At 37.2% G+C, this 15,119-nt stretch overlaps 1 protein-coding gene across 1 annotated transcript in view; it reads right to left on the bottom strand.

The window, feature by feature from the left end:
- Window positions 1-376: 376 nt before the first annotated feature.
- SUSD3 (sushi domain containing 3) overlaps window positions 377-15,119 on the bottom strand; it is a 234,593-nt gene continuing 219,850 nt past the window's right edge. The window contains exon 5 of the mRNA XM_053689362.1: window positions 377-633. Coding sequence (XP_053545337.1) covers window positions 426-633 — 208 coding nt within the window. The 3' untranslated portion in view covers window positions 377-425. The remainder of the gene's footprint in view (window positions 634-15,119) is intronic.

Below are 15,119 nucleotides of genomic sequence, written 5' to 3'. Positions count from 1 at the left end.
AAAGGGGAGAAAATAAATAATGACTACGCATAGCTAAACATTTTATATAAAAATCTCAAGGTGTTCATTGTTCTTTCAATCAATAGGTCAACGTATCTATTACAAGACACGTAATGTCTTTTTGTAGCAAATAAAGTTGTCAAGTACTAAAACAAGCATTGTTTGTTTTGCTTATAAAGAAATAAAACTGAAAAAAGCCAGGGCATGTTGACCTTTATACTTCAAAGAAATTATACATATTTATCTATGTATTATAGTTCATCAACAAGCAGGTCAACAACTGAACGTATTGCACAAATAAATGGCATCTGATTTTTCTTCCCCATTCAATCAGACCTATATGATATTCCAGTTGTTTTCTAAGGCACGTGGTTCATTAATATTTCATATCAGTCTTGTCAATGATGCAGGAAATCTTATTGTCTCTACTCTGGTATATGGTGTTCTGGTCTTCGAGAACTATTTTTATCACGTCCGTAAACTTCCACTATGTGCATTCCACTCACTGTCTGTACTGCAACACTGCACCTTGGCACAAAATGTTTATTACAGCTACAGTTGTGCGCACAGGCAGGAAAATGTTCTTCCCAGCAGCCAGAGGGCGCTACATCCTTTGTCCATGGTTCATGACATCTGGAGACAACGAAGAGAAAGATAAATTAAATATCATTAATGTGCAGATCTGTACATAAAAAACATTCCCATATCAATTTCATTTTATGCATCCTTCCACTGTTCGTCAGTTTCAACATTATCTAACGGACTTGTGTCTCCAATTTTATGTGCTTGGTTGTGTTATATTATTTACAAAAAGCATGAGTAGCCAATGCAGCTATAAATTCTTGTGATATATGCATGTGTTGCCAGCATTTCAATATCCATTTTAATTTATCTTTTCATTTAACAATGACTTCTCAAATTAACCGTTGACAATAAGATGCTTACTTAAGTTATTAATGGACGCATAATGAAATATAGTGTTAGCTAATGACATTTTCCTTTCATGGCATATAATCAATCAAAAGAGGTGCAGACAGCAGTTTATAATATGGCTGCTTTTAAAGCTAGTTGGGCAAGATATTTATTTTATGTTGGCTAATTGGCAACACATATATATATTGCCAATTAGCCAATCATTTAATATATATGTATATATATATATATATATATATATATATATATATATATATATATATATATATATATAGTCCAAAAAACGAAAAACAGGAAAAGCTCAACGCAACTCCATTTATTTGATGCAAAGTGACAGCATTAAAAGCAAAGTCAGGCAATGAAAAGGTTAGTAAGAACTGCAGGCAGGCATATATATATATATATATATATATATATATATATATATATATATATATATATATATATATATGGAAAGATATGTTTATGACTATAGCTTATAAACTCTTTAAATTTTCTCACACTCATGTACTTACCTAGCTAATGTATTGCACTAAAAAGGAGAATTATAAATAAATCTTAGACGTGTCAGTCATTTGATAAAGAAAGCAGCTACGTATGGATTACTCTATTAAAGGGAGTGCCTGCTGGGATGACTATGTGATCTGATGTTACTATAAAACTTGGTTGCTCAGTACAGCCAATTTGAATTAGCAGTTTAGAGCCACGTTTTAAAAAACCAAATACACATGAAATATTAAATAAATTATACATATGTCATACTCAATGCAAAACTAGAGGATAATTTGTAAATGTATTTTTACATTTATATTATTTCTTTAAATATTGAAGATATAAGTGTAAAGGTTTTGTTTCTATAAAGCGATGGGCACTGTCATGTTGGAACCTAAGATTACCCTTATCTACCTCTTCTGTTTAAGACAAATAGAGACCAATATAAAACTGGTGATAAAAGAGAATAAGTGGTGGACAAAACTGTGAGTCAGATATTTGTTTGCAGAGTTATTAATAAAGTCCCTTAGAACCAGGACAATCTATAGCTGTGGCAGGCCAGACCTATTAACCTGTGATAATCCAGCAGAATGTGGGACCCCTGTGAGGAATGTTAATACATAGTACAGTCGATTATTTCTTTTCAAAGTCCCCTAGGCCCCTATTTAGAATTTGGAAATTTGAAACAGTGTGGAGAAACTGTGGAAATCTGCAGCTTACCCCGAGGGAAGTAGAGATTTTTTAATATTGTTTTTAATATATTTTATATTTGTCCATATTGCATATATTTTGGTAAAGCAGATAAAAGGTTGGAAGCTATGTGGTGTTGGGTTTCTCTACGTGGGGCTTGGGCACATTGTAAAATGACATAAATGAGGGGGCAGAATGATAGTGAGACACTGGGGCCCATTTATCAAGCTACATATGGAACTTGAAGGGCCGTGTTTCTGGCGAGCCTTCAGACTCGCCAGAAACACCAGTTATGAAGCAGCGCTGCTCCATAACCTGTCCGCCTGCTCTGAGGAGGCGGACAGAGATCGCTTGAAATCAACCCGATCGGGTTGATTGATATCCCCTGCTAGCGGCCGATTGGGGGGCGGCGTTGCACCAGCAGTTCACAAGAGCTGCTGGTGCAATGCTGAATGCGGAAAGCGTATTGATCGGATCATGTTGGATAGACATTTCATAAATAGGCCCCACTGTCTCCAAACTATTTAGTAGGGAGCTCTAGGTGCCCACAGTAAATCTTGTAACTGATTTCAAGCAGTCCATAAAGGTTGGGGGATACAAGACATATTTGTTTCTAACAGATTGAGCTAATAATCTGCTGCCATTATGAGTTAAAGAATTCTTTCTTTATGAATGTTGAGTTGTAAGACAAGGGGGGATGATGAAATTGATTCTCATCGGCCTGAAGATTTTATTGAATCCAATGATGTAACTCTCTCTGACTTTGTAGAACAATTTAACAACAATAAAATCTACCATGTATATGAAATAGCAGCAAATAAAGATTACAACTATTGATTTAAAAGTTAAAGGGACACTAAAGTCAAATTTAAACTTTCATGATTCAGATAAAGCAGGCAGTTTTAAGAGACTTTCCAATTTACTTGTTTTATGAAATTTTGCACATTCTTTTTATATACACACTTTCTGAGGCACCATCTCCTACTGAGCATGTGCACAAGTTAACAGGGTATACGTATACTAGTCTGTGATTTGGCTTATGGCTGTCACATGATACAGGGGGCGAGCTGGGGGAAAATCTACTGCTTATTTAAGTACATTTTATTGAATTGTCTTTTAATTATACACTTGTTAATTGTGCAATTTTACTGTATGTAGTAGTCCTTTAAGTAAAAGCAATGCATGTGCACAAATGATACTGAAATAGCCATTGCACAATAAGGATTCTATGCGCCATTGTATTGGTTTACAATTTAACTTAAAAGACTAGAGAAATCCAACTGTAATGCATTTAAAAATGTACAATTTCAGACGGAACAAAAAGAAGTACATAGTCCCTTTAATAAACAATATGACAATATTAAACTCACTGAATTCTACAGATCTTTTTTCTGTCATAATTGGGCACCTGGATGAATGTGCTCATTATCTGAGATTCTATTCTAAGTCAAACAAAACCTTTTGTCCCCAGCAGCCTTTGCAAGTGTTGCCATATAATTGCTTTATAGAGCTATGTGGTTAAAATGGCAAAGCTGCTAACTATAAAGTAACTGAAACTCATCTAAAAATTCCATATTTAACTCCTTAACTGCTGAGCCAGATGACTCTTTGTTCAGCTGTTTTGGTGGTTTTAGCTGTTTCACACTTTAAATCCCTACTGTAGGTCATTTTTTTCAGTGAGAAACTCACACACACCTTATATATTGTTTTGTTTTAATTATTTTATGTCTATATCATGAAGGGAGAAATCTACAACAAAATGTGTGAGAAAGCATATTTTTCATAACATTTTAATAAGCAAAGTTGTGTTTGTTATTTTCCTAAACTCTATTGTCAAAAGAAGGGGTTATCCTCATATAAATAAGGGAATTTAGGTACAGTTATATAACTTTGATCTACACATAGGGACTCCCATGAGCCTCTACTCAAATAAATGCACTTTTATTCACACCAGGTGATTACTATTAACACAGTGATAAACTGGCTTTTAAAAGGTGTATAGGGGATTTATTTGAAAGAGGGACTTCTGTGCTTTAAAACAAGGTGTATTGGGAAGTCTCTAGAACTTTTTAATGACCTGTTATAAATGCTTAGAGACCCCCTCATTAAAAATGTGTAATTTATAAAATTATTTTTAATTGGTCTTAAAGTTATACCCCTTTCATCACAAGATTTAACCCTTTGAGTGCTAAGCTGAATTCTATAATTTTCTGTTTTTTTACTATTTAAAAAAAACATTTTTTTAAACTTTTTTATTTTTCCCCCCAGATCCCCAAGACTTATACCATTGGAAAGGTTAGGCGAATACCTTTCCAATGGTAGGTCTTGGGGGTCTGTAGTTGCTTAGATCCCTGAGATACAGGTTTCTAAGCAGCATACCCCCTTTCCCTATACTTTGTATGGACAATTTTAAATAAAGTTGCGCGGTGACGTCATCACGTCATTGCGTGTGATGTAACCGCACGTAACGGGAACCCCTGGCGATGCCTGTCACTATGCAGGCTCGATCGCCGGGGTAGGAGCTGGTGGGGGCCCCCAGATTGGAAAAAAGTAGTTGAGTGCTAATGACGGCTCTGAGCCGTCATTAGCACTCAAGAGGTTAATACAGATTTTTAATTTAATACATTTCCCTTACCTTCACTTATCCCATTATATACTTCTTTAATTAGTTAATAAACTATTATTTCTCTGTCTAATATTTGTGTGGAAACACCGTCTGCAATATAAGCTTCCAAGCAAAGTACTACAGTAGATATACTAAAAGAGGTCATATTTTATACCTCTTCTGGTCCCAATCCAAGATTTTCTTTTTTATGTTTATCTGTACTAATAGTAATTTTTAAGATTTAAGAGACTCAGAAACAAATATTGGCCCAAAATTGCTTAATTTTAGGCCTTCTAATTGAAATTTGCAAGACCTATATGGACATGATTAATCCCATTTCAAGATCAATTTAGGGGTAAGGTAATCTTTATATATTAGTCTGATCTGCAACACCCTAAAATAGACGTATAATGTGGACTGTTTCCCCATTTTTAATTTTCTACCCCAGGTCAGTCTCCCAAGAATATGCTGTCGTATCTAGCACTAACTCAACTCAATCAGTAATCTGTATATCTATGTAATTGTAAACTTTTCATTCGAAAATAGAAAGATAGTCTTATAAACAGAGATTTGTCACAAAAAGGGGGATACATTTTTATAAGATTTTAAATATAACAACACTTTACTTAAAGATAGGCACAATAATGCACCCTTGTTAATAAATGGGCCTTTTTCAAATTTTCAAACTATTTTATGGATTAATCCCCAGTATTCAAGAGGTCCCAAATCTTATTGAAACCTATAATTTCCCATTGATCAAATGGCTGCATCTCAAAGCCTGCTAGAAAGTAAGTATTCCCTCTAATAGGAAGATAATAAAAATAAGTCAATTTCCCCCAATTCCTTATGAGTACTATTCCAGGTGTTTAATATATCACTGTACATAATATTATCAATAATACTCTGAAGGACCACCAATTTAGAAACATATGGCAAAAAAGGCAGAAGATGATTTAGATAAAAATATCTGTTCAAACCTGCAAATTGTTCTGTATTTTACATCAAATATATGCAGATTCTATTTAATGCTGCCAAGTTGTAATTACAAATATTATGAAGACCAAACCTCCAAGACCTACAGGTTTATTCAATTTGTCTAAAACAATACGCACCTTCTTTCCTTGCCATAAGAATAATCTGATCATTCTATTCATTTTCATAGTGTCCTTTTTTATTAGCATTAAAGGAAGCATATTCATAATAAAGTCATTTTGGAAGAACTATCATTTTAATCAATTTAACTTTCCCCATCAATGATAGAGACAAATTTATTTACCTAGCTAGATTTTTCTCAATCAAGGCATGTTAAATAATTCCTAACTTCAAGAAATGCGTTATTTAACCAGAGAATCTCAAATTTACCTTCATTACTTTTATAGCCTGATAATTCACCAAAACTGTCAATTGTATTAAAAATTACCAGAATATATTTATAAGGGTTTTGTATAAATAATAGTATGTCATCAGCATAGAGCAATAGATGGTTTTTAACGTCCCCAATTTCAAGACCAGAAAATACCATATGAAGCTTAACTGCCAAAGGTTCTAAAGTGAGATTGAATAGCAGAGGGGACAAGGGATATCCCTGTCTTGTGCCTATTTCCATAATTATATTTGCTGAATTATTTCATTAATAGCAATATGTGCTACAGGAATATTTTTAATAATTGAAAAAACAAACAAAATAAAACAAAAAACCCTGTATTTTATATTTTGTAAGTAAGTTAAATAAATGAGTGTTAGCTGATTATTTTAAGAGAAAAAAAATCTTATCAGTTGTCTATTATGTCCTATATACGTTCTAAGATTATATGGTATCTTTAACACCTTACAGTTACAATCTCATATTATTCTTCCCATAGCTGATGCAGGATATTGGTGCAGAACTTGGCTGATCATGTTTGTCATAAATAATCTATCTTAAAGGGACAGTATACACTCATTTTCATATAACTGCATGTAATAGACACTACTATAAAGAACAAGATGCCCAGATACTGATATACAAATCCAGTATAAAACGGTTTAAAAACTTACTTGAAAAGGTAGCTGGAAAGCCCACTGCAAGTGGGAAATAAGACATTCCCCCCTCCCCCTTCTTTTGCATATGAAAAGACCCTTTACAAAAACAGGAGCAAGGTGGAGTAGGTAGCTGACGGTATTCACATAAAACTTTGGGGCTTGTTTAGGAGTCTGAAAATCAGAGCAATGTTATTTAAAAATAAGCAAAACTATACATTTTTAAAAAAATAAAAATAAAACTTTATGGGCTATATAAATAGATCATCTACAAAACATATATGCAAAGAAAAAATGAGTGTATAATGTCCCTTTAAGGAAGAAGACAAAATGCAATTGGGCCCTTAGGAAAATAACATCATTTTTTTTTATTTTAGTGTCTGCATCATTCTTGTGTGGCCTTACCATACTCTCCCCATAAGGTCATTAATATTATCATTGCCTAATAACTTTATCAGGGATCTCCAGTGGATGTGGCTTATGACCGTGAACACAATGCAGAGCAAGATGAAAACCTAGGTACTTATCAAATCTGAGAGATCTGTGGCTATTCCCAATGTACAGTACACTAAACCGAGGATAATTCATTACTAAAGACTACTGTTGATTCTATTTCTCCTGTTTTATATGTTTTAAGAAATTTCTTAATTTACTTCTATTACCAAATATATTTTGTTCTCTTGACATCCATTGTTGAAAATCATATCTACGTAGGCTCACAAGAATGCACTACTAGAAGCCAGCAGGTGATTGGCGGCTGCACACATATACCTCTTGTCATTGACTCACCAGTGTTCAGATAGCTCACAGTCATACATTGCTGCTCTGGATGGGTCAAACACACAGTTATATGCAAGCAGTTGTACAAACATAAAACACTCTAACACAGAGCATTTTCTTTTTGTGCTTTTATGTCCCTTTAATGTCACAATAAATATTTAAGAATATAAAACTTGTTTTTAGACTGTAAATACAGAAGGATTTATATTTTCTTCACAGGCAGGAATCCTTACGTGTTACAAATTTCAGAAACAAATGATTTTATAAAACTATTGGTGATAAATAAGGATTTAAACCGTGCATTAAACAACATACAGTGTTGTTTTCAATCTAAATATCATTATCTGTCCTCTATCATATTATGAAAGATAACTTGACCTTCATAGTAATTATATTAAAATGTATTTTTTTAATAAATGCTGCACCATATTGTAAAACCCTAGCTGTGTCTAATTTTGGTAAGCTGTGGGCTGAGGCTATCTAATTAAGAAAGAAAAATCAAGAAAAGCAACAGCTTTCACTAAATGAATTCCTGCCAGCTCTCTAACACTTTATATAGATGACTGTTTTTGTAAAGTATCCCTGCAGAAATATACAGCTTGAAATATCAAAACACCTTAACAAGTACAGTTTACCTGCTAAATAGATTTAATCCGGGGGAGGAGCCTAACCAAGCTCTAAGATGGCATCTTAGCTTGGAAGCTCCGTGCAGAACTTAAATTTTTTATTAGCAAAGCATGCTTTTCTGTTGACCTACTGCTCTGAAAACTGTGGCAAGCAGCACCTGGGAAGAGACATTGTCCCCACGGCTTCATTGGGGTAACAGCACCTGAACTACGGAGCACAACAATATTGAGGCCTACGGCACTTCATATCTACCCGCCAAACAGCTCGGACCCCTTCGACGGCCAACCCGCCTGTACTCTGCCTGGGGCCCTGCTCAGGTTGGGCTGGTGCTAGCGAACAGAAGATGAGTGGAGACCGGTCCCATAGAGGCCGAGGGGAACAGATTGTAGACAACCGGAGATCGACGCGGGAAGTCCCGACAGCGGGAACAGATCAAGACAAGTACCGCGATCACTGAAATCCCCACACATCAGCGTACACGAGCTGCGGAGACAGAACACTTACGGGCTCAGAGCGGCATCGCTGGGAATCAAGGCGAACATACTCCCGCATCAGAGGTAAGGGAGGTCTCTGAGCACGGCTGACAATACACACAGTAAGGCCTGCAACTGCCCTAAAAAGTCAGGAGGGACATTCAGTAATATAGCGGGGCCACACTAGATATAATATTGGCGGTATAGGGAGGACTCCCCCATTTCTTTGGTGCTCCTGGTGGCAATATTGAGCTTGGGAGAAACAATAAGAGGGAACTGGGATAACGCAGCAGGAACCAGCTCGCATTATAAAAGCTGAGACAAGGTGCAGCCATAGACTTACACTTTTACAGCAGCATCAATTACAGAGGAGGTCTGACTGCTAACAACTAAAAAGAGACTTTATTGTTCCTGCGGGGCACCGGGTCAGCATTGGTCAGCCATGACGACCAGGAAACCCTCAAAGATAGATAAAAATTTGAAATCCACAGCAATGGATAATTTCCTTAAACCATCTAAGGGATTGATAATAACAGAGCCAATGGGGGAGATAGAAGAAGGGAACCACACTCCTACTTCACATTCTACAGACGCCTCAAAGCAAGGGGTGAGCATGTTAAGAGATGACCTCCACACACTTGTCTCTAAGGAAGATATGGCCCTAGGCTTTGAGAAAGTAATGAACAAAATAGATAACCTTCATTCATCAATCACAAGTAGCCTAGCTGAAATCAAACAGGACTTGTCTGAGCTGGGAGATAGGGTAGAGGCAGTGGAGAATGAACATGAGACATTAACTGAGGGAGTGGCAGTCAACTCAGACTCTATTGCATCCCATCAACAAATACTTCTAGACCTCCAGGATAAAATGGAGGATCTAGAAAACAGAAATAGAAGAAATAATATCAGGCTTAAGGGGATCCCGGAGAATGTGGAGACTTCAGACCTACATTCCTACCTGATACGCCTCTTCAAAGCCATAACAGGTGAGGAGGGGGAATCTGACTTCTCAATGGAAAGAGCCCATAGGGCGTTAAAACCAAAACCGAAAGAGGGCCTCCCGCCTAGGGATGTCATTGTCAGGATGACCCGGTTTCCCGACAGAGAAGCCATCATGTCAGCGTCCAGGAACCACCAACCCTTTAAGTTCCAAGGACAGGTAATCCAATGTTTCCAGGACTTATGTGTCCGCACCCTCCAAAGGAGATACTCACTACGCCCGCTAACAACCATACTACGGAAGCAAAATATCCCATATAGATGGGGGTATCCTTTTGCCTTGCACATCTCCCACAACCACAAGATGTTCTCCATTAAAGCGCCACAAGACATCCCAGAGATATGTCAATATTTGAACATTGACCCACCTGATATACCAGAGGACTCTTCCTCTTCACAACACTTTGCAACTAAAGAACCACAGAACCCAGCCAGAAGGGCCAAGTGGACCAGAGTGGCGAGAAAGAAAAAGGTTAAAACGTGAACTGTTCCACTGGGTAATGTTAATAAAGTGTATCTTTTTTTGTACATCTCTCAAAGAGGGATAAGGTCTACTCATACTATTACGGTATTGAGGTCTACACCATGTGAAGATATAAACCAAATATACTACACATGCTTATTTTAGAAAAACTGCACTATCCTATGTTGAACGTATGTATATGATTGGGCATTTAAACACCCAGACTGTTACAAGTGTTCAATTTATTTTTTTAAATTGTTTGTTGCCAAAATATTCTTGTTTTTACTATTTGTTTTTCATTAATACTCTTTTACTAACATTTGCTATTTTTTTTAAGGTTGCCGGGAGTACTCTCCCCCCCAGATCAGAGGATCACACAATCACCTTCTTGGTAGAATCTCTCATCCTATCAGGGTTGTATGTACTAAAGGTTCATGTTTTTAGGCTGTCAAAGATAGTGCACCATAACACACTAACGTCATGATCCCAAAGATACACCTTATATCTCACAATGTGAGAGGTTTAAATTCTAATGTTAAAAGACGAACTGCCATGTCTCAATATCACCACTTAGGGGCTAATATTATATTCCTCCAGGAAACTCACTTTACTAGGGATATAATTCCAAAATACTGGGCCAGAAATTACACACAGCACTTCCATGCAATCACAGAGACTAAAAAAAGAGGGGTGTCAATCCTTATCCATGCAAATCTAGCTTTTAAACACGAATCCACTGTCGCGGATAGGGAAGGGCGATACCTCATAGTTAAAGGACAATTCGATGAGACTGATGTTATTCTATGTAACATATACGCGCCAAACGATAACCAACACTCCTTTTTCGGCCATGTTTCCAACCTACTCACTAACTGGTCCCAACATAGAATTATATTGGCAGGAGATTTCAATGTTACCATGACTAAATTTATAGAATCCAAAACCAAACTTACAGCTAAACGTATTAGACACAACAAAATAGTGAACTCTATCCAGGAACATTTAGCCCCACACGCACTATTTGACACATGGTTCACGCTTTACGGAAATACTTCTGACACGACCTTCTACTCGGCAGCCCACAAACAGTACACGAGACTAGACTATGTCTATATTAGCCAGATTTTACAGCCACTCCTCCAGACATCGACGATTCATGCATGTGTGTGGTCGGACCACTCTATACTTTCCCTACACTTGGACGGACTTGTAGACACCCAAAGAGCTAGGACCTGGACTTTCGATCCCTCACTCTTAAAGAATCCTATACATAAAGATAAATTGGTCAAATCACTAACTGATTATTGGGAACTCAATAAAGGGTCCACGTCCAACCCGATATCTCCGTGGGCGGCACATAAAACATACATGCGAGGATTACTCATCCAAGACAAATCCATTAGGACCAAACAGTACAAAGCCCAATTAACACAACTTCATAAAGAAATATCAGACTTAGAGAAACAGCACAAACTGACTCGGAGGAAGGAAGTTCTATCTACCCTCACAGTTAAGAAAGACAAATTAGCTAACTTGTTGAATAGCCATTCAAGTAGAGCAATCCAGAGACTAAATACACAATATTATATCCACGCTAACAAACCCGACAGGTTCTTAGCAAACAAATTAAGAGATAGATGCAAGGCATCTATTATTCCCTCTATATTGCTGACAGGTGGCGCCACTGTCTCCGATCCGCAACACATAGCAGATGCGTTTGCAGAGTTCTACGGAACTCTGTATGACGGGAATAAAGTAACACACTCTGAAACCCTAGAACACCAAACGTCGGAATTTTTGAGGGATACTGAGCTACATACACTCACAGAAGAAGACAACGATATATTAAATGCCAAAATCTCAAGTGCAGAAGTCTTGTCGGTCATTAAAGACCTCAAGATGGGGAAAGCAGCGGGGCCAGATGGGTTTGCAGGGGAATACTACAAAACATTTAAGGAAGTTTTAGTCCCACACCTTACAGACTTTTGCAACTTTATTTTAGAGGGGCATAGTATACCAAAAGATATGTTACAAGCAAAAATAATAGTGATACCTAAGCCAGGTAAAAATCATAAGTTATGTGCAAACTATCGCCCCATATCGCTTATCAACCAGGACCTGAAAATCCTGACAAAAATCCTAGCCAATAGATTAAAACATATTCTCCCAAAACTGATCCACCCGGACCAAGTTGGGTTCGTAAAAGATAGAGAAGCACCAGACAATGTGCGTCGATTACTGAATATAATAGATTATTTGGGGGGGACTCGGATGCCTTCTCTGCTTCTCTCACTGGATGCGGAGAAGGCATTCGATAGAGTGGACTGGAGATATATGTCGGCGGTATTGCGTCGGATGGGATTCGGGGGAGCCTTTGTTAAAGCTTTAGATGCAATTTATTCAAACCCCTCTGCCCAAGTGTCCATCTCAGGTTACAAATCCAAGACTTTTCCCATTCTAAATGGCACGAGACAGGGGTGCCCACTTTCCCCTCTCCTTTTTGCAATATGTATAGAGCCTCTGGCGGCAAAAATTAGACTAGCAACTGACATTACAGGCGTGAAAATCAAAGATCAGGAATATAAGTTGTCACTCTTTGCCGATGATATCCTTCTAACAATATCCAAACCTCTTATATCAATTCCCAACCTATACAGACTCTTGGATCAATTTTCCCAAATTTCAGGGTACAAAATTAACCTCGATAAATGCGAAGCACTGTCTTTAGGACTCCCACAGCACACCAAGAAAGTCATAGAAATTAACTTTGAAATCAAATGGGCTACTCATTCAATCAAATACCTGGGAATACACTTAACACCTCAGATTAACCAACTGTATAAATATAATTATGAACCTATATACAAAGAAATCAGGAAAAACTTACACAAATGGAAGACATACACTTTCTCGTGGCTGGGCAGATTGGCATCAATTAAAATGTCAATCTTGCCCAGGATACTATACTTATTTAGGACACTCCCGATAAAGGTACCAATAACTGACCTGAAAAAGATACAAAGGGAACTAGTGGCCTTCATTAGAGGGAACAAAATGGCGCGAATAGCAACTGCGCTCATCACAAAACACCGTGAGTTGGGAGGAATGGGAGCCCCTAACATAATAGATTATTACAGAGCAGCAAGGTTAGCCCAGTCGACAATATTAGGGGGAAGATTTGAAGGGGTCATATGGCCTAACCTAGAAGCTGAACTTAGAGACTCCACCTATCCCGATGATACACTATGGAACAGGCACACTGTGAAAGACCTTACTGACAAACCAGGCCTACAAATCACAAAGCACACTACTCACATGTGGTCCTTTTGGACAAAAAGACAAAACCTTTTACCCAACCAAACGCTAGTCTACCCAATTAGATACTTACTTCCCAGAGACCTACATTATACTTTAGACAAATGGGCTAACAAAGGCCTTTACAGGGTTGCAGACTGGATGGACGGTAGGACAGTCAAGACATTTAATCAGATTCAGGCTCAATTAGACCCAATTAAACTACAATGGTTCCAATACCTGCAAGTCAACTCAGCAATCCAAGACTACACTAGAGATCGACAGCCTGGCACTTCCACCGCACTAGAGTGCCTACTTAAATCCAAACATAGACCAAAAGGGGCCATCTCCAAACTGTACATTCAGATCCAAACAACCAGTAACTCACTTAAACCTACGATACTCCTACACTGGGAGAGAGACTTAAATATAGACAAAGATAAAAAATGGTGGGATGATATGTTCAATTCAGCTTGTAAGGGTTTATTAAGCGCAGATATGAGAGAGAACACATTCAAGACCATGTTCAGATGGTACTTGACCCCGGTTAAGACTGCCCATATGTCACTTAATCAAAGTAGGTTTTGCTACAGGGGTTGCGGGGAAATAGGCTCATATCGTCATATGTGGTGGGAATGCGAGACAATACAAGTAATCTGGAATAAAATATCAAGTCTACTTAGCTCCGTCCTAGAGGAAAATATTCAGTTGACCCCGATTCAAGCCCTGTTACATGCACCTCTACCACAATTCAACAAACAGTTAAATACATTTATTAGAATCATTTGCACGGTTACCAGAACCTGTATTGCAAAATATTGGAAGACTTCAGCGCCTCCTTGGGAGGAAGTTTATAATAGAATTTCCCTAACTTACCGCATGTATGAATCTGCCTCACAGGTAATGGATACACAGGCACAATTTGAGAAGGTTTGGTTTTATTGGACACTGAATAGGACACTAACCACTGAGATTTAGTTACTTATTCCTGTCTTCTAGATATATAGAGGAGAGGAGATATAATTGCTGATCTGAGGAGGTGGGGGGGGGGGGGGAGACTCTTGGTAACCATTTTGTTCTTGTTTTCTTTTTTTTTTCTTGTTTTTTTTTTTTTTTTTTTTTTTTACCTAAACCGGATTTTAAGAGTCCTAGAGAAACTTGAAGGAGAGAGGGCAGGTTTTCTTTTTCATTCAAATTTAGTTAATTAAGGTTACAAAATGTTTATAATTTTTCTTTTCCTTTTATTTTTGCTTTTTTTTTCCCTTTTTTCTACACCTTATTGTTATACCTTTATGAAAAATGGGACTTAAGAGATTTCACATTCTGGAACCACCCGGACTCTAATGGAAAACAGGGTCAAACCCGATATAGAGACTAACTGGCATGTAGCCATTGAACACTATTATAGTCTATGTTAGAGCTACAAGATACAACTGTTGCCAAAAGTAAACTATACGGACCCTGTTTATTATTGCATAACTATCTCAAGCACGAAGTTCTGATTGTTAAACCAATTACAAACTGGCTGTTCCAAAGATGTGCTAATACTTGTTATACTTGTTATACCTATAATAAAGAGATTTAAACATAAATAGATTTAATCCTGCTAAGTTTAAAGAGGTTTCTACACAATATGAGTGATTAGTTATTTATATATGGAAAGTATATAGCAATTAATTCAATGCTACATTTAAAGAACAAAATATATAAAAAGCAACTGTATCCCCACTTGCTTTTGCTCAGA

Source organism: Bombina bombina, chromosome 7, assembly GCF_027579735.1.
Source record: "Bombina bombina isolate aBomBom1 chromosome 7, aBomBom1.pri, whole genome shotgun sequence".
Lineage (NCBI taxonomy): Eukaryota > Metazoa > Chordata > Amphibia > Anura > Bombinatoridae > Bombina > Bombina bombina.
Note: the sequence above shows the minus strand (reverse complement) of the source record. Positions and strands in the feature narration are given on the sequence as shown.